We start from the raw sequence: 21,366 nt of genomic DNA, 5'->3' as shown, positions 1-21,366 counted from the left end.
GAATTAAAAATTACCTTTGTCAAATTGGAGAATTGGTCTGAAGTCAACAAGATTAAATTCAATAAAGACAAGTGTAAAGTACTGCATTTAGGAAGAAAAAATCAAATGTACATATACAAAATGGGCAGTAACTGGTTAAGCAGTAGTACTGCAGAAAGGATCTGGGGGTTATAGTGGATCATAAATTGAACACGAACCACCAATATGATGAAGTTGTGAAAAAAGCCAATATACATCTGGGGTGTATTAACAGAAGTGTTGTATGCAAGATGCAGGATTTGATTATTCCTCTTGGCACTGGAGAGGCCTCAGCTGAAGTGCTGTGTCCAGTTTTGGGTGCCTCATTTTAACAAAGATGTGAACAAACTGGAGAGAGTCTAGAGGAGAGCAACAAAAATAATAAAAGGTTTAGAAAATCTGACCTAAGAGGAAAAAGAATGAGGAGTACTTGTGGCACCTTAGAGACTAACAAATTTATTTGAGCATAAGCTTTTGTGGGCTAAAACCCACTTCATCGTATCTTCCTACTGTATTTTCCACTGCATGTATCCGATAAAGTGGGTTTTAACCCACGAAAGCTTATGCTCAGATAAATGTGTTAGTCTCTAAGTGCCACAACTACTCCTCATTCTTTTTGCTGATACAGACTAACACGGCTGCTACTCTGAAACCTGACCTAAGAGGAATGGTTTTAAAAACTGGGCATGTTTAGTCTAGAGAAGAGAAGACTGAGATGGGAAGTCTTCTAATATGTTAAGGGCTGTTATAAAGAGGACAATGATCAGTTGTTCTCCAGGTCCACATACGTTAGGACAAGAGAATGAGCTTAATCTGCAGCAAGGGAAAGATAGGTTAGATATTAGGGAAAGCTTTCTAACTTAAGAACTGGAAAAGGTTATCAAGGAAGATTGTGGAATCCCTGTCATTGGAAGTTTTAAAGAACATGTTAGATAAATACCACTCAGGGATGGTCTGGGTTTATTTGGTCCTGTGTCACCATGGGGGGAATGAATTAGATGACCTCTTGACGGACATTCCAGCCCTACATTTCTATGATTCTGTTATTCATGCATGGTTATTTTTATGATAAAAAATACAAATTTTCCAGTTTTAAATTATGTTGCTCCTTTTTCATATTCCCAGATGCCTTGTTGTGAAAATTACTTGGGCTAGACACATCAATCTTGAGAAACTCTGGCCTCTTGAAGCAAATATATGCAAGATCCCACAGAGTAAATTCCTCTCATTTAGTAACTTCACTATTCCAGCTTCCTTATCCTTCCAAATCCCACAGGACCCATTATTGTCATTCTCCCTCTGCTTCTTCATGGGAATGAAGTTTATATTTATATGAAAGGGGAGTTATTTTATTCTTCAATTGTTTTTTCTTCTGTTTTGAGGTAAATGAAAACTGTCTTGCCTGGGATAGTGTTTTATTTTGTTTTTTAAATAGGAATTTGTCCATCTTTTAAGTAATTTGCATACATGGAATCAACACAAACAGCTTGGCCACTTAAAAAAACATAGTAGTTTCAGATGTTTTCCTTTGGGACCACTCACAAAATGTTCTTGATTATTGACTAGTATGTTAATTAGCAAGTAGTTCAGTTGAGTTCAGCAAGCCAGTCAAGCAATGTAGGGTTTCAAATTCCAGTCATTGATATTATGCCAGTCCAGTGTTCTTTATGGAAATCAGGCTCAAAGAAGGAATTAGATTATTTGAAAGTATTTGGGGATCCTATCCTAGTGGAGGAATTCTCTCCAATTAAAAATGCTGATACTTCAGACCCTCAGCTTGCTTAACTCAATCTTTAAATGTCCCTTTGACTTACTTGTATGAAACATCTCAATTTCTTGGACTCTCTGAACCCAAGGCATTGAGGCTAATAATAAAACTTTCTTTGCTCAATGATGAAGTGTATCTTGAGTAAGCAGAATTTTAAAAAAAATCAATCCAAGATTACACTTTGCAATTGTTTATGTACTATGTTGCTATTTTGTGTGCATAATATAACTACTCCACCTTAACGATCTACCTTAAAAATAAAGAGATGGCAGCAGCTATCTTAATTCGTCTCTCTTTAGGAAAATACTAAATGTTGTTGCAGGTGTGTTCTTAAACTATGTGGTAATTTAAGTTTCAAACATAACAGCACCTAGCACAAATCTGCATGTACTTTACATTATATGCAAAGATATTTGTTGGTTGTTTGGTCCAATGATAGTTTGTACATCGATGTTGTTACCTGATTCACTGAGTGGTTGTTGCTTATTGGTTATTGCTTATATTGATAGTTAAGGACTTCCATTTAATTGATGATTGAATCTCTAGGTTTGAAAGGTTCTGGTCCCTGAATCAGGCACAACAGAATTAAGTTTAGTGTCTGGTTGGGAACCCCACATGTGTGCAATGACAACACTCATGTTGAGGGCAAAGCTTTAAATACTTTTATTAGTATAATTAGTAAAAACACATATGTTCCAAACCAAATGAGAATGTAGCTGTTTTGTAAAATTAAGGTGGTGTTCTGCACCATACCTTACACATCACATACTTACCCCTTCTTGTGGAAACTTAGTGGTAAGAGACAGGCAGTCATCCATGAAGGTCCTACCCTGCCACTGGCATGCCATTCAAGTCTGATGGTCACGATCTCGAGGCCTACATGGTGATTGGGCCTATTATATGTCTTGGTGACTGCTATGAATATTCATGTAGATGCCCAGCTTTCTTTGTCCATAACTGACCTCCTCACCATAATAATGTTGAGGTGTCCTTATCCTATAGGTTAGTATATAATGATCTCAACTTAGCATATACATCAATTCATTGGGAAGGCAAGTTTGTGTTTGTACTTTTGCAGATGTTCCTATCCGAAAATATCCAAAGCTGATATAAGTTCTTATTCCTGTGGTTGCCTGGCACAAAAAAAATCTTCTAAACACGATATTCCCAGTTCCCCAATAACTCAGAGTCACTGTTGAGTAACTCACTTATGCCAAGGTTCATAGGCTTCAAAGCCTTAAGATAAATATATTACAGGGTGTAGGCCTGTAGGTTTCTTTCATTACTGTTATATAAAATACCTTTAAACTAGCTCTGTGGGGTACAGTGATTCCTTCAGAATATCTAATGGCTTATCTAAACAGCAAGTCACTGCATGGCAAGTCAGGGTGTGAATCTACAGCTCAACATCCTGCCATGCAGAAATGTCCCATGTGCACACTGTTACAGTGCTCTGAAAGTCCTGGAGTGCAATTTGGCATACTACTACTTGAAAGTGTAGCTTGGAAAGCCAGACACTGAGCTTGCACTGCACTGAAGCAGTGCCCACACAGGATGTTACTGTGAAGCTGCAGAATCGCACACAGGCTTTCCGCACCCTAAATTGCCATGTAGAAAAGCCATAGCTCTCACAGTTTTATCATGAGTCTTGTGATATTTGGTGTTCTTATTAAGGATCAAGTGATTATGTGAAAATCACAGGTTTCATTTAAAAAAAATACATTTCTAGACCTCATGGTTATGGGGGAAAGCATAAAAACATGACCAGAGCAAACTCTAAAGGTTCAAAATCCAGAAAGCAAACAAAATGCATTCCAAAAATATATGATGCTTTTAAGAATCTCATGATTTTTAATCCCATTTCATTATTTTGTGCGGGTCTGACTCAAGATTTTTGAACATTTTGGGTTGGCAATACTGTTCCTCTGACCCTCCAGAACATGCTAGACCTTCAACAGTCATTTAAAAGCTTGGTTGCATCAGGTTTTAGACTTTTTAAAAGTGTGTCAAAGTCCTAATGGGAGGGTTACATTGATTGTTTCCACCATCATACAGCCTTTATAGATATGGATGCTCCAAAGCTGAGGGAAAGAACCTTATTCAAACTCCCTTACTATCTCTATTTGGAGCCCAAAGAAGTCCTGCTTTACATCCTGTTTTGAAAGAACGATCATTCAAAATTCTTACAGATAACACGTCAGTGATATGCTATATAAATTATCAGGAAAGGAGTCTGCATTCTCTGATTAAAAGAAGCAATTTACGTGGGAGACTGGGAGGAAGTAAGTTTTTACTGGAGAATCTTTCCATCAGCTATTAATCTGAAGGACATGATCTGCAGAGTAGCTTGAACAGTTTCATTTACAATCCCCACAAATAATCTGTTGTATGAAGAACATTTGTCCTGCTTTTGACACGTAGGCACTTCCTGAATCTAGCTGGAAAGTTATTGCACTGCAAAGATGCAGAAATTCTAAGTGGCAGGTGCTTTTAAAACATTCTAATTAAGACTTCTTGTCTATCCCTTCCAGCATCATTAGGAAGGTTCATGTTAAGGCAGCAAGAAATCTGAAAACCTCATTGACTATCTATAGCCCTGCTTAGAACCTTTCCATCATCACTTAACTCTGTCTCACAAATAGGATCAAGTAGGTATACTGACAGGTGATCTGGATATTGTATCAGTGGCCTAGATATTGAAATTCTAGGGTATACAAATAGTGATTTTTCTTTCAAGAGGCCTTGCAGTTCTCTTCAAAGACACCACTTTCTACTAGAAAAATACTAGTACCTGAAATAAGTGATGAGTATGCTATTCAACAACTAGGCACGTTCCTTTTGTGTATAACCCAAGTTTGGACCCTGAAGTTTCTGAGATTTACAGAGTCATGGATCATTTCCTTTCTTTTTGTCCAGTCAAGTACAAAGTACAAACAGGCACATTTTATTCCTCTAGAAAGAAAGTGCTTTACTAATTTACTAAAAGAATTAGTCCCATCTAGTATCCATTGTCAGAGCCAGCTGAGATTGGATTTAAAAGGACACTTGATTGAGATGTATAGAATAATGAAGGTATAGTGAAAACTCACCAGACACTCCTGTTTCTTCTATTCCATTATGCAAGAGGACCTTGGTTGAAAGTGAAAGGCTGTACATTTAAAGCTGTACATTTAAAGCTGCTAAATGGAAATACTTTTTAATGTAGTATACAGTAAACCTGTGAATTCATTGCTTCAGAAAATCTTTAAAACAAATAATTTAGCAAGGTATTTTAATGCATTTGACAATTGCATGATCATAAATAACATTTGTAAGCTAAGATAATGGTAGAAGAAATTAATATTCATGCTTCCAGGCATAAACTGGTCATGTTTGGGGCTTGAAAAGGAGCCTATCCCTCACAGTTAGTGAACTAGGGACACTCTAGGGTTATGCACTTTCCTCGGACACAACAAGAATTGGTTACTGCTAGAGGCACAATACTGGAGTAGATAGACCAATGGTATGATCTGATTTGGCACAGTAACTCCTAACTGTGGGACCTAAACTTATTCCAGGGGCAACTAATAATGATGAGAATACCATGACAATGATTTAAATGTATACATAATACCTTTCATCCAGAAGAATCCAGAAGGGGTCTATAAATGTTACAAACTCTGGGCTAGATTGTGGATTTTAAAGCCAAAGGATGCTTAAGAGGCAGTACAGGGGCAGAGAGAATGTCAGTAGGGGCAAATGTACTAAGGAGAAGCCACTTCTATAAGAGAATGCAGTGTACACTCTCTTTCCGCCTCCCACCAGTTTAGGTCCATCAGCTGATGCGGTGGGTAGAGCACCACCCTTTTCAAGTTGTAGGGCATCATGGACTTGTGCACAAGGGACTGGTAAAGAGTCTTTATTATTCTCTTCCTGCACTCTTTCACAGCCATGAAGAATGGCCAGAATCTGTCCTTACATGTGGGAATAATTTCACCCAAAAAAGAGATGCAGTCGCAACAGAAATGTGGCCAAAAAAAAAAGGGGGCACAGAACACAACACTACACAAGAGTTTAGGATAGGAGGCTAAGAATACTGTGTCCATCTGAAAGAATGGGGGAATTTTAGGTGAGTAGCATGTACAGTGATCTCTGAGTTAAAATTAGACTCTGACACAAAGTGAACTAACACTCCTAATCTTGCAAAATGTGCCATAGGATTTTTATGTTTATAAATGGTCAAGACTTCAGTTTTACATCCCATTTTAAAAAACACAACCTCTAGCATAGGTACTCTGTTCAGATACCACTGTGATGCATTCAGACAGATGGATAGCAGAACCATGATACAGTAGCTGGGCATTGGTTCAGAACTCAGAATGAAGAGCACCACCTATTGAATCACCAACACAGCGTTACTCCCTTCAGCACTTACTTTCACCTTAGAGCTCTCTCATCCAACAGCCAACCATAGCTCATGTGGTAAGTTGAAATCACAGTCTGAGGCTGTATGGCTGCAAATAATGTCCATTCATTATAGTTCTGCTATCGTTCAATTTTTTGTTCCATAAAAAACAAATTTTGTACTTGTAATGTGGAAAACATAAAACAAATTACAGCTATAATAACATAAAACTATTATCATTCTTACCTTGAATCCAACAATCACACATAAAATTGGATTCCTTATGAACTACTGGATTTTATTTAATGTTCTCACAGTTGATTTGTCAACAATCAAGTCATCTCTTCATCAGAGCTGGATACTGAGTTTCCTGTGTTTGTTTCTTTCTTAGTTTTTCCTAGCCAATTTTTGTATTTGTATTTCTTTCCTTTGTACCTTACCTAGAGTTTTGAAGAACAGAAGAATCTCTTCTGTGTTCCCACCAGTAAATGTCCTTGTTTATGCAGAGCAGCTTTCTGCATTTGGCTTACCCTACAGATCTCAAGTCTGGAGGCTTGTTTCTCCATGTGTTATATATCTCTCTTATTTCAAGCTACCAACACAATTTTTCCTCTGTCTCTTAGAAGTAATTCTTTTAATATGGCATTGTGGGATTCCCCCATGTTTATTGTCTTTCAGTGGGTAGCCATTATCTTCAAATTAGGCTTTCAATCTGAAACAGGTGTAAATGATAGGCCATGGAATTAAAATTTAGTAAACAATTCTGTTGGTGATGTACAATACGGTACAGAATGCAGCTTGCTGTCTCTTCTGCAGGGCTAACCACATTTGTTGTGTTTTTTCCAAACCTGAAAAACATATTCTCTTTTTTTCATAGAACAACATGAAAATCTGTGAAGGTTTCATGAAATGAAGTACAAAACACATGCTATATATGAGTCACTTCATGAGCACATTTACTTCTCAAGCACACATTGCAAATCTGTAAGCAAAACACAGCAACACAATCATCAAATTCTCAGGCTACTGACTTGTTAGGCCTTCCATACTTTTGTAGCTGTCCTTAGATACTGATATGCTTTTACCACTTCTTTATTGCTTAGGACATTTAAGTAAATGAAAGGCAGACACTGGAATGTTTTTAAGGGGGCAAGCTGCAACCTTATTAACTTAACACCATGGCCACCCATCTCACATACCAGGAATTTAACTGGGTCTGGTGCAGGGTTACATGGCTGCCATCATATAACTAATAACTCAGGGTAGACCCCCTTGCCTTTACTCCCTAGGACTCAGCTCACTTCTGAATCCTTTAGCCTTCCCTTGCTGGGAGGAGTTGAGAGTACCAAGGGAGACCTCAGTATGTGAAGACTTCAGGCACCCATACAGGCACAACATCCACCAGCTAAAATCCTAGGTCTCATTTATCTCTAGAAGGAGCTGGCCCTTTTAGCCTTTTTACACACTGGACAATCTGCAAGTTTTGACAACTGTACATTCCTATATTTTCTTTTAAAATTGTGTTTCTAAATCCGAGTATTGGTTACTCCAACTTTGCCTCCACATTGCTGCAAGGAAGGCAAACAAAAAAAGCTATTGAGGGCGGGGAATGTGTTCCAGCACCCTTGCCTATTATAATGTTTTAACCAAACCAATTTGAACGTGTTAACAACAAGCTCAGTTGATACTGACCTGGCTGGTTAGACATGTGCATCTTCGAAAAGTTGACAGCATTTAGTCTTCTGTGAGTTTACTTTCACGTTTCCCACCATTTTGATACAACTGACGTAGCCCTCTCTCATACCCATAGATTTGGGTAGAAAGCAGGATCTTCAATTTTAAATGCTTGAAAACTGGACTGAATTTGGGATTCTGTTCAAATATAACATGTGTGTTTGTAAAAGCGTACTTACACCCCACTGGCTTGTTTTTGAATGAATTGGAGACACCTCCAGTGAGGCACAGCATAGTTTCTCTCATTGCCTCAAAGGGGTTCTTAGTTGCAAAGAGTCTTGTTGATGCAGCTTAGTTCTGATTTTTGGGGGGTGTTTTGAAGAGCTCCGGGGAGATTCTTTGCTCAGTGGTCTGAAATCAAAGAGTTTGAAAGTCATTCGTTATTTTTTTAGCATTTAAACTGGCTTCTCCCTCCCACATCCAGGTTAGACTCCAGGAAGCTCCACCCTGTTAAAATGTATTTATCAGTTCTTGGAAGTAAAGGATGAGGAGCTAATTTTCTCTCTCATTTATTATATTCTTCTCTATTAACCTTACAGATGGAATATTTAGGAATCTGGATTTAATCTTTTTTTTTCTTCTGAACGCAAACTGTTTCTGCCTCTTAACAGAATGTATAATTTGAGGTGAAAAATTGCAAGTAGAAAGTGGTAATAGCATTGAATCAAATTGTACTAGAGTAAAATCAGCAATTTCAGTAGCATTTTATATATTTCTAATTAGTTTTTTAAATGTTGTCTTCTAGATTGTGTTCTTAACTGGTTTTGGCTATGTTTATGTGGACATTGCTCATAGCTGTGGTACAATAATAATAACTTTGGCACCAGAAGGAAGACCAGGACCTGTCCAGAGCAACCTGAACAGGTATATAAAGCTCATGGAAGATCATAAAAAACATTGGTAAATTTAAAAACTTATCCTAGGAAGTCATTAAGCCCTCTAAGTGTGAAGTGACTTATGAAATCTGGCATAACTATTTGCTTTGTCTAATACCACTGCATACGCAGTGGCATAAGTTTAGACCACATATTATGTTTTGTATATCACAGTAAAACATGACAATCTAACATGTGAGGTCATGTCACTCTAGGATAAACACTCAATGTCTGGTATAATAAACAGTACTGAGCTATTCATTTTAAAGAATTAAAAATAGTTTCCATTGTAATTTTGAGTGTATTCACAAGTTTAAAGTTTATGTGGCCAGTTCCTGCGGTTCTTACTCATGCAAAATTCCCACTGAAATTGGTGGGAGTTTTCTTCAGTAAGGGCTGCAGGAATGGCCCTATACACAGTAGTTAACTATGCACTCCATCATCTTTATAACACTCTTCCTTAGAAGACTCTCTCCCACTGTCATAGCATTGCTAAAACTTGGCTCTCAAATCTGTTCAACTCTTAATTATAACATCACCTATTTATAACAAAATGCTCAGCTTCCAGAGATGATGATACACTGAGAGAGGAATGTATATTTGCAGAGTTTTTATTTGAGCTATAATTAAGGATTAATCCCTGAGAAAGTGATCATCCAGCAGCACTTGTGCCTCCTAATAGCTTTTTTGGAAAAACAAGATGCCAGGTCAAATCAAGTAAAATTGCAAACTCATGTTTTCCTTTCCTCCTATCTAGAACTCAGGAGAAGACCATTATATTTAAAATGTTCATCAGCCAGGCAAGCCTTGCAGTGTTTGATGAAATCACAAATCATAAAATGTCATCTGAACTTCTGCGGCTTACAGTGGACAACATTTTCCTTAACATGGCACCAGTAGCCAGCTACTTGAGATCCCTGTCTCATGAATTCCAGGGAGAGACCTCCGAAGGTCATCTTCAGTTTTATAGTCTCCAAATATATTGTGGAGACTTGCAACTGGACAACCAGCTGTATAATAAATCCAGTTTCCATTTTGCAGTCCTGCTGTGCCAGGGAGAGAAAAATGAAACCATGCAGTGGTCCAAAGTGAACAATCTCATTTTATCCAACAAAGATTTGGAAGAATATAAGGAAAACTGTTTCATAAAACTCTGCATCACTTTATCAGAGGAACAGAATTTCTTGTTTTGCGTTAATGACCTCAACTTCGAACTGAAACCAGCCAGGCTGTATGTGGAAGACACATTTGTTTATTACATTAAGACCTTATTTGATACATATCTTCCAGACAGCAAAGTGATTGATCATTGCATGAAAACCTCAGCTATTACCCAGATACTGCCTGAACAAGTGAGACAGCATGCTAAAGCTCTAGTCGACCCAGTGAAGTTAAGGAAGTTAGCAATACAACCAGTTAACCTCTTGGTCAGTATCCATGCTTCACTAAAGCTGTATATAGCTTCAGATCACACCCCTCTCTCCTTTTCTGTGTTTGAACGAGGACCCATCTACACCACTGCCAGACAGCTCATCCATGCCTTGGCCATGCATTATGCGGCGGGGGCACTGTTCAGAGCAGGTCAGTGTTTTTTCCTTATGGTTAGAATTGTAACATTTTCATTATGTACCAGTATCCAGTTATTCTCTCACAAGCTACCTACTAGAGTCAGATCTGTTGTTTTGTGCTTTAGATGGTCTTGCAAAATGATGATCATAGTCTAAGAAACATTTGATATTCTGCAATATGAGGGGTCAAATAAAATGGTGGGGCTGAAGTTGATGTACGTTTAAAGCTGTGGTGAATGTTAGTTGACCACCTGAAGACTTTTCCAAAGTCCTGTAAAAACTATTGTAATGTGTTCTATGTGTTTTAGTTTTTGTCATCTCAGATTATAAATACAATCAGAATCAAAACACAAATTCCTAACATGAACTCACAAAAAAGAGTTTATTTAATCAAATTATTCAATAAGTTGCTATGCATTCAAAGCAAATTATACCACTGAATGTTGTTTTCTTGTTAAATCTTACGGCTGCACTTTATGATTAGGAATCTGTCTTTCTTCATAGAGCCTTCATGCTAAACTGGCACACAGATGTTTATTGTCCTTTGATCCATGAAGTATGTAGTTTGCTGTACTAACTTTTTCCCATACAGGATCAATAGTGAGCAATTAGACTCTTAGATTAATGGATGCATTCTTGAAATTCTGACCCCCATAAATTCATAATAAAGTGACTCAGTCTCTTCTACACCTTAATAGGCACTGGAATTTGTAAATGATCACACACAGTTAATGTAGAACTTATTGCAACATCATATATATTTTCCTAAGTATGTAGAGTCAGATTTTCCAAAATCTTATTTTTTCCTTTTTTGCTACACGCACAAAGTGTGTACACAATTATGTACCACATTTTCATGCATAATTACCATGACTGTGCATGTGTATCAGGTATTTATAGATGAATATGGCCAGTGAGAAGCCTAACTGGTCTTTCCCATGTGCAGATATCTGATTTGCAGAGCTGATCATGCCATAATGGTACACACCAGTTAGATAGATATTTTCACATGCACTTGCGTGCAAACATTTTTTAAAATCAGGCCCCTATAGTACTAAAGGAGAGATTTAGCTTCCTGCTAATTAAGAGCCAAATTGCAGTCCAACTAATGCAGTGGCACAAGATGCCCATTACCTCCATGCACCAGCTATCCATATCACAGGTAGCAGGAACGTTCATCTTTTGGATTTGGAGTTAGCCATCCCACATCCTCCAGTAATTAGCAGAAAATGACAACTTTGGTGGCTTGGGCTGTGTTTAAAGGGAACGCTGTTTAAAAATGTTGGTTAACACTGTCACATTAAATTAGCAAAAGTCATATGGAAATTTTGAATTTTATTAGCCAAAATTAATCCCAATAGGTTATCAATTAGGAGAACATGGTGGATCTTTGCTAAGACATTGTAGTAATGGTTATTTCTTGTTAGCAGATATAAATACTAAGTGCCTTCTGATGTGTAGTAGAATAAGGCTTATGAAACATTGTACAATTTTAATACAGAATTTGTGAATTTTGGTGGATTCTGCTCAGTTCCTCATTTCTCCCCATATACACACACTTCCTCCCACACTTACCTCCTTCATTAAAAGTGCTTGAATCATGGTGATCTGACCTCCAGGCAAGATTCTGGACAAAGTTCCATTGAGAGTCCATCAGCTTCACTCCTGAGTATGGGCCAGAAATGGTCGCTCGCGCACTCTCTCTCTCTCTCTCTCTCTCGCGCACACACACACACCTTGAAGATGAGCTTTGCTGCCTCCCCAGCCTTGCCAGAACCAACAGTTCATTATTCAAAGCCAAACTGTAGTGCAGTCACAGGAATGCCAGGTTGTCCCAGAACTTTGTATTTAAACAGTTTCAGCCCTGCCTATCCATAATAGTTGAACAAGCTGATTGGCAGTGTGTGAGCAGAGTTCAGGCAAGCTCAGTACCCCACACCTCAGACTGGCAGGGTCTGTCGGTTTTGTGGAGAGGCTACATGTTCAGCCCTCTGTGGCATGGACCATTTTACGTCATTCATGAGCAATCGGTGATCAGATCAGCACGGATGATTTCTTGGGCATCTGCATCCATTCTTCCTCACCTGGAGAACCATTGTTTTGATGATGGGGTCTCTGAGGGGGAAGCAGCTCCTGGAAGGACTCCATTACCTAAAACATTTGAAAAAGCCTGAAATGTACAAAAATGGTAGATATAAATGATCATTGCACCATTATTGATCAGAAACAATCCTGAGCAGATGGAGCATACGTTCCATCTGTACACCACTGCCAGCCTCATCCTGTTTTCCGTCACTTTATACAGTGGCAAATACTTTTTTATGGAAATATTACATTGAAGTGAGGTAGCAGGCCCATGTGGGAGCACAGGGTTCCCCTGGGCTCCCAGCAAGAGAGGGCTGCCAATGGCAAACACCTCTGCAGGGCAGCAACTGCAGGACTTTTGCCAATGTCCGAAGGCTTTCATTCGAGATCTTCTCCTGGAGTTGCCACTTAACTGTACTTGGGTGGGTTTTTTTGGTGTTTGTACCCATCCGAGCCTCTCCCTCATGTCCACTATGATTCCTGCTTTTTATCTTTAGTGTACTGTACCTCTCAAGTGACAAAGCTGAAAATGGGGGACAGATTCTATAAGAATAATAGATTTTCCAGAAGCTTAAAATGATAGCACAAGATTAATTTCTTTCACATGAGTAACATTTTCTCTCTGCTCAGTTTCGTGATTCAGCCTTAGGAGTGGCTGTGAGGGGTCACGAGGAAAGAATCTGGAGAACAGGAGCCCACAATGATGGGATGGGAATAAGGAGGGCAAAGCAGTTTGACAGTCCTCAGTAGGAAGACAAGAGGCAGTTCAGTCTCTCTTTTACTATTCTGTCACTATTATGTATCATGTGACTCTGGCAGCCCTAACTGAAATCTGTGATTGTGAGGCTGGCAGAGCAGGCAGTTTCTAATGAGTCTTTATTGTTGTTTCTGAATCAGTCTCAATGGGCTGCTGAAAACAACAGTTATGGCAGCACCATCTCTTTAATAACCTCCTGCCAATCCACCAGCCTGAAAAAGAAGAGATCTGCAAAGCAGATTTACAGTAAGACTCACAACAGAGCACTATACAGTGGCCATCAGGCTGGCCTCTGGCAACCCTGTATTTATATAGGAAACCAGATCTCCAGATACCTCTCCTGGGATATTCATAGGGAATACTCCCTTATGAGTAATCTAATCAGCATGTATATGTCATTGCTGTTTACACAACTGTACTGAGAAAAAGACATTTGTCTGGCTAGAACTAGGCTCAAGAAGAAAGTGATCAGCTCAGGAGGGTTGGGGTGGATGAAAAATAACTTCTCATGCACTTGTCAAAAATCTGCATCCCCTTTTCCAACACCCCATCAAGCAATTGACCTCCATGCTCCCATAAGTCTGTACATTGAATTGCTGTAAACTGGCTGTCATGATTCTCTCACGTAAGGATGAGAAATCACTATGTTGCCTACAAAAGAAGCTAAGCCTCCAGTACTGTTGCTCCTAGTTGTTAGAATCTAGCCTCCATCTCTCCACGCACACATTTAGCAGAAATACGGGAGGCTCGTGGAAGGAAGTCATTCCAAAGCTATTTGTGAGTTTGCCAAAGGGATTTCTTTGATTTACAAAGTATGAAAGATTGCCATTTCTGAATTCATAGTGGATGAGTTATTTCCCGTGTTTGCTTAGAGGAAGTTCATAATGTGGTGAATTCTAGTGTAAAAAAAAAAGGAATTAAGGAATAACTTTTTCACAACTGCTGCTTCCACAATTTTAGTGAATGTAACACTTGTCCTGTTTCTCCACATAGGCTGGGTTGTTGGATCTTTGGAAATTCTAGGAAGCCCAGCTAGCTTGGTGCGAAGTATAGGGAATGGCATAGCTGACTTCTTTAGGCTCCCATATGAGGGGCTGACCAGAGGCCCAGGAGCATTTGTCAGTGGAGTTTCCAGAGGAACAACATCGTTTGTTAAACACATTTCCAAAGGTAGATCTTTCACTTCATTGCTCCTACCTCTGCCGTGTTGTCATGCATTGTTAAAGAATGTGTTAAAGTTTAAAATGAAATTGCCTGCAGCTTTGTTTGCCTTGTTAGATTGCAAAGAAATGCAGGGAGGATAACAAAGCTCATATATAATGTCTTATGTATTAAACAGATCACTTCTTGACTACAGTATGCTAGAATGTTTCAGAAACTTCAGAATTTTAAACCTCCCATTGGGGAAACCAAGATTGGCTTGGCCATTATTCCGTGTGATAACTACAGAAATATTAAAGGTGTTCAGTACTTCTGCTAAACATAAGAAATTCTACACTACGTTGCCTCATCATATTTATTATTTCTAAAAAAAAATGTAGATGCAGTTGTCATAACTTTTGTAAGTACATTTTGACGGGAAGGCAGATCTGAATTTAAAACATAGCCAGCTTTTCTTTTACAAGGATACATAAACAGTGCCATCTTGTGGCTTAACAAGGTCAGCAACAGAAAATGGAGCATTAGCTGTTTGCTAGCAATTCAGATTCAAAGACGAGAAGCCCTTGTAGGATCATTTTATGAATCTTGATTTACCTTTCCATCCATCCCCATTATGCTCATGTCAGATTTGTAATAGTTTGGGAACCAAGGAAGGATATGTGGATGAGCTGCGCTTGTCACTAGTAAGGCAGGCCTGGTAAAGGGCAATGTAAAAGGCATGATATGCACTAATGAAGTACATTGATGTTGCTTAACAAATAATAATAAATTTATGTTACACATGAGCAATTTATTCAGTTGAATTGCTGTTCTGTTGGTAAGCATATTTCAATGAGACTTAGAATAAAACAGTTTGATCCAGATTCAAACATATAACTACATGTATTTAGGTACACTGACATCAATTACCAATCTTGCAACAAGTCTTGCTCGGAATATGGATCGTCTGTCACTGGATGAGGAGCATTATAACAGACAAGAAGAATGGAGAAGGCAGCTTCCAGAGAATTTGGGAGAAGGACTAAGACAGGGGCTTTCCCGCTTAGGCATCAGCCTTTTAGGTAACGTATTGTTACCATATTAATCATAGTTGTACTGGATATTTATGAACTACTCATTAGTCTTTCATACAGTTGTATGCAAGTTAGAGATACAAAGATCAAAACTTTCTTAAATTGACACAGAGTTACTTATACGAGATTTTGTTTCTGTTCATCCAGGATTATGGTGAGTTTAAATGTTATTTTTCTTGTTAATAATAATTGCAAATATAGAATAACTTCATATTCTCATACTGTTCTCATGAAACACTTTTATTGGTACATGATGTATCGCTCAAAACGAAAGAATAATTCTGTAGTGGGCATATGCTGGCTTGTAGGCAAGTCAGCACAAAGACATCATCATTCTGATGTTTACTTTCCAGTGAGTTATAGGAAAACTTTCTAAAACTGATTGTGTTTTCTACTGCACAATAGATATCAGTGATGCTTGTTTTTGTTTGAAAACCACTTGAGCATAGTGCAAATGTCAAGTAAACTTTGATGAAGAATTCTACTTTTGCAAAGAAAGCCAGATTGGCCTGACTCAGTATAATTATATTAGTCAAGCAGCCAAATGGTTTGGTCAGAGGTGAAGATCACTATGGATATTTCAAAATATTACATAAAAGTTTGAAAACTAAACCACTCTGGAAAATCTCTGAAAGGAAGTTTTCTAGTTAAAGCATTCAGGAACTGGATTTTCTAGGGTACTTCTATTTGTCACACTAGCAAAGGAATGCCAAATTGTATTCTTTGGCAAGGTGCCTTAGTGCATATGAAGGAGTATGAATCCCTCAGAGATCAAAGTGACCAAAAAACAGTCCAGAGCAAAAGGTTAAAAGAGATGAGCTTGACAGGATTTGTCCTTGTTCCTAATCTTCAGTATTATACACAACTCCTAAATTTACAACCGCAACCCTGAAAGCCCCAAAGAGGAAGTGGTAAAATGTTACAAGTTCAGGTTAAGTTACTGAAAATTATTTTAAGCGAAAATATTAGATGATATGAAGCCCTGTCATTTGATAATGCTGTAACCTGGCAAGCTAGTGTCCTGAGAGAAAATGTGTATGAAGCAGCAATTGCATATATTAGTAGCCACTAACCCAATAGTAAACTGGTACAGATATTGCAAATCATAGGCAGTTTACAGAAGGTTTTTTTTGTTTTGTTTTATTGGGCTGGGGGCAGTCAAGCTGAGTAACTGGATAAAGATTTCACTTTGGGAAGCATTGCATCAGTCCTGTATTGGATGCTGGTGAGAAATAGTTTTGTGATCTTACCTCAGTCACAAATAAGACCACAGGCCAATGTGATGGCCACCCTTTTGGCCAACACAGAGGCGACTGAACTGGGGAACTGCAGAGCTAAAAGCATGAGCTGCTACAACTTGAGCTAAAGAGCCAACACTCTGTTCTTGGGGGCTGTAACAACTAATATCCTCTGTGGATTGGCACATACAGGCGACTTGTAACACACGCTTACCAGTGGATTACACCACACTGGTCACATACACCCAGGCACAGTGCACTAAGTTTCCTAATATCTTTTTGAAAGGCTACAGTGGTTATGTGGATACTTCTGGGTTTATGAAAATAGCAGGAATTAGAATGCTGGAGCCTCCTTGATTACCCAAGAACTCAAACATTATGCTGGAAATATGAGGTTATTAATGTTGCACTTAAACAGTACTCATCTAAATACCAAATAACGTCTTGCTTTTAATTGCTGCTGTTCCCCAAAACACGAAAGAAGAGCAATGGTTTACATGTTGGCTTAGACTGCAGTTGCAGCGCTGTTTTATTTTAAAATTTCAACAGTCCCAGGAATAAGGAACTTGTACTCTCTGTCTCCATGGTTCTGTTTACAAATTCTTCACCGCTAAAGTAATACCTACTATTCTTAGCAATAGAAATAATTAACCTCCCAAATAAATACCTGTGGTTACTCTAGGGGAATTGACAAGTATGGAGCCTGTCAGTATCTGTGAGGAATCAGCAGACTTCACAATTGTATCAGACACAAATCTTGATTTCTTCTTGATAACATCAAAAAGACTGATTCTCTTATTAAGTATACAAACACTAGGCATCTAAGTTATGTACATAATACACATACATTCCAGCTGTTACAGATACATCATAATGACATTTCTCCCCCGACCATTCAGTTTTAGGGATTTTAGAAATCCATCCAAAACAGATTTGGTTGGAGTAAAGTGCTGCAGTGCTGGTTTGCTTTACCAGCACATTTACAGAACGCTTAAAAAAATACCTCCAGTGACTTTCTTGTACAATGAAGTGAAATGAAGTGGTGCTGCTGTGTTCTTTTCTCTCACAAGCAGAAAGCATTCAGAATGAATCTAAAGATAGGGATTTCTAGGTCCTTTGTAGAAATAATTTCTATGATTGCATAGATTAATGGAAATGAAAAAAACATGGAAAAGACCTATAGGATCAGATGGTCAAAGCAGCATAATTTGTGTTCCGGTCACCCCAAATGTGCAAACAGTTTGGGTAATTGCATATGCAAATGGCCAGTTTTAGTCATATGAGTGCACAATTATCTGATTTACGTATGTATTTGTGGTAATTGCATAGAAAAAAATGAGTGCACATTTACACACCTAACTTGCTTGACAATCTAGCTCATTATGGCCCCAATTCAGCAAAGCACTTAAGCACGTGCTTAAGTGCTTTGCTGAATCAGGGCCAAAATCATGTACTCTGTCTCCTTCTCAGTGCAAGTTGTTCCCCACAGTGCATTCTTAAGTGCTTCGTTCTGTCTAGTTTTAAATGACTCAAGCACTGTCAGGGTGTTGTTTGATTTGATTGTTATCTCTGGCTCGCTATTTTCTTATTTTCTAGTTACGAGGAGAGTGCTGGGTGTTTTCTGTCATATTTTTGATATCAAAGGAGTCGAGGCATTTTTTCTGTTATAGATCTAAATATAAAAGTATATAAAATATAAAAGTGTAGATTGTGGTATTTAGATTATAAACTCCTCAGTGCAGGGGGCCATGTCATCTTTTGCATCTTGTATAGCATTAATCACACTATCATGCCTTAAATAAAAACTAATAATTATGTGAGAGAGAATATTGATGCTATGGGATCAGTTTCAAAAATGTTGGCTCTGGTGAAAGACACCACATTGAATCAGCTCCTTTTTATGAAATGGAACATTTTTGAGTAATTGAACAGCTGTCTAACCCTAGCGAAACAGACGTTTCAGAAAAACTGAAGGAGGACTGTACGCTCCACTCACACTCTACTTCATGCTAGCAAGCTATTTTGTTTAGTAGTATTAGTAGAATGTAGCATGAACAAACTAGTAATTTTGTAGTTAGACAACGTAAAGCCTGGCTTTTGGAAGCTGTGATTTCCATTACAGACAACCCAGATCTGAAGAAGAGCTCTGTGTAAGCTCAAAAGCTCGTCTCTTTCACAAAAAGAAGTTCATCTAATAAACGATGTTACCTCACCCACCTTGTCTCTCTAAACTTTATTATTCACTGTAATAGCGGTTGTATTACAGTTGCATCCATTGGGATCAGGGCTCCATTATGCTTGGCTTTGTACATACAAGATAGTAAGAGACAGTACCTGTCCTGAAGATCTTGCAATCTAAGCCCCTAATCCAGCAAATATTTATGCACATGCTTAACAGTATTCACAAGTGGGCATGTTCATTTCAGTAGTACTACCCAGTGCTTAAAAGTAAAAAGCACATGTTGTTTGCAGTAAGGCAACCACTTTCTGACAATATTTTCAGAAACTAGAACACTTGTGTCACACAACTGACAAAAGTATTCTGTGTGCTTATGTCTCTACTGCCAGCTTTTCACTCAACAGCGACACCTCCATTGTTTTCATAGTGGAGGATTTTTTCCTGTCACATATTGGTCTAAATGAATGTATCTTGAATGAAACACAGAACAAGTGGCATTAACATTCACTGTGAGCAAAAGAACAGCTTACATAAATTCTAAAAGCCATTTGACTTTTCTCTTCACTCCAAACACTGTTCATCACTCTGAGCATTTGTTCCACTGGAGTATTCTGTTTGTTCCTGGCAAGGAACTTCAACTTGCCCTGAACACACATTTTGTAGTTATAAAAATACCACTTTTTTTTTAGTCAGCAGGGATACAGTATAAAAGCAGAGTAATCAGGTTGATGGTTGGCAGATGTCCTAGTGGTTGTACAATTTTTTTTTTTTGGTGTGGTGAAGAAGGGAAATGGGTTTTGCTTTTATTATATTGGGAGGACAGGGGAGTGAGCCTGGCAGTGAAGGGCCTGTGAAAGAGAAGAACAGGAGGCAGTTGGAGTGAACAGACAATAAATTGGAGAGTGGAGGTATGTCCAAGGAACAAACTACAGAGGACATAGTTCTGATGACCTCGCCATTGTCCAGGAGCTGTAAAAGTAACCCTCACTGAGCATCATTCTCTGCTTCCCCCATGGTCCTGCTGGTAACAAATCTGTGCTCCTGGGCTGGTTCCACCCTGGGAGCTGCTTCTTCTGCCAACCACATATGAGTGGGGAGGAATAGAGCCACATAGGGCCAGCTGCCCTCAGAGGATAGTCTTCCCTGCACAGTTCCAGGTACTAGGAGATTTGGAGAGACCTAGCCAGGCTTCACGTCTGCATCTCTATCCGTGTTGCTGATTCTGGCTTCTGCTTGGGGCAAGTCTCTGCTCCTGTGCTTGCTCTGCCCTGGGAACTTCTTCCTCTCTTGAGCCCACATGATTGAGGGAGGATGGGAACTGCATGGGTCCAGCTTGCCCCATGGAAGTGGGAGTACCCCAAAAAGGAAATCTCCCCTGCATTTCTCTAGGGAAGCTTGATGAGACCCAACCACAGGTACCAAAAGGTCAGTTAGATGTGAGTACTGTTGTTTATTATATGGATTGTGGTAGTACTTACAGCATGCTAGACAGTTCCAGAATATTAACGACACCACTCCAGAGACTGCACAATCTTTACAGTCATGTAACTGCAAATGGTGCGGAGAGAGAGGACGCGTGCAATTGGTTAGTTTTTTTAAGTGTCTGCCTTGCCTGTTGGCAATTTCTTGAAGGCATCATGGTGGAATTGTGTCTTGAGAAGGGTTTTGAAGGAGGAGAGAGGAGTGGCTTAAAAGACAAGCTAAGAGGAAAATTGCATCTGTAAGTGTCAGCATGGAAGAAAGTGTGGAAGTACTAAACAACTGGTTAATTAAGCTATGTATTGTCCTGGGCACGATATAAATAATAATCCTATGTATCATAGTCACAGCTGTTTCCATTCTGCTGTCTTGTCCTTTGGGCCTGATTCCATCAGAGAAGTGTGTTCAGCACACCACAGGTTCTTTGGAGTAAGCTCTTATTCATTATTACCTTATAACATTGCTCAAGTGTATTATAGTAAGTAATTTACTAGTGTAAGGATTTAGTTGGATTACATTTAATAAGGCAATAACTTCTGTTCTGAGAGTGCAGTTGCAGTGTATGACCTCTGTAGGTTGGGTGAAAGAGGTCAAGGAGTCACATAATACTGGAACTTAGTACAACACAAAGTATTATTTTTTTTCTTCAGATGTGTTAACAGTTGTACAAGAGCAAAGAATGGATGAACAGCTCCAGTTTATGTAATGGGGTGTTGTTGTATTTTGAAGTCAACAAGCATGAGCAGCTGTTAACGATTAATGAAATGGAACTGAATTGAAAATTACATCTCTTTCACAGAATATAGTTAAGGAAGCTTCATAGCCTGGCATTATAATACAAAGTTAAAAATGTGACTGAAATGAAAGATATGATGAATATTCACAGTAGCGGGCAGGTCTTTTACAAACAAGGAAGCAGCAATACAAACATGCTTTTCTGGGAAATGATATATGCATAAAAGGTGGAAGAAGTGTGTTAACTGGAGGAAGGTTTACGGTGCTTTCATATTACATGCAATATTTTAGAGGACAAGAATGGGGGAAAAG

At 38.7% G+C, this 21,366-nt stretch overlaps 1 protein-coding gene across 6 annotated transcripts in view; it reads left to right on the top strand.

The window, feature by feature from the left end:
* VPS13B (vacuolar protein sorting 13 homolog B) overlaps positions 1-21,366 on the top strand; it is a 940,751-nt gene that overhangs the window by 901,418 nt on the left and 17,967 nt on the right. For all 6 annotated transcript variants that reach the window (XM_048841327.2, XM_048841328.2, XM_048841325.2 and 3 more), the window contains 4 exons: positions 8,650-8,768; positions 9,537-10,360; positions 14,183-14,359; positions 15,241-15,411. In XM_048841327.2, coding sequence (XP_048697284.2) covers positions 8,650-8,768; positions 9,537-10,360; positions 14,183-14,359; positions 15,241-15,411 — 1,291 coding nt within the window. The remainder of the gene's footprint in view (positions 1-8,649; positions 8,769-9,536; positions 10,361-14,182; positions 14,360-15,240; positions 15,412-21,366) is intronic.

The sequence above is a fragment of the Caretta caretta genome, chromosome 2 (assembly GCF_965140235.1).
Source record: "Caretta caretta isolate rCarCar2 chromosome 2, rCarCar1.hap1, whole genome shotgun sequence".
Taxonomy (NCBI): Eukaryota; Metazoa; Chordata; order Testudines; family Cheloniidae; genus Caretta; species Caretta caretta.
This window is presented reverse-complemented; position numbering and strand designations above follow the sequence as displayed.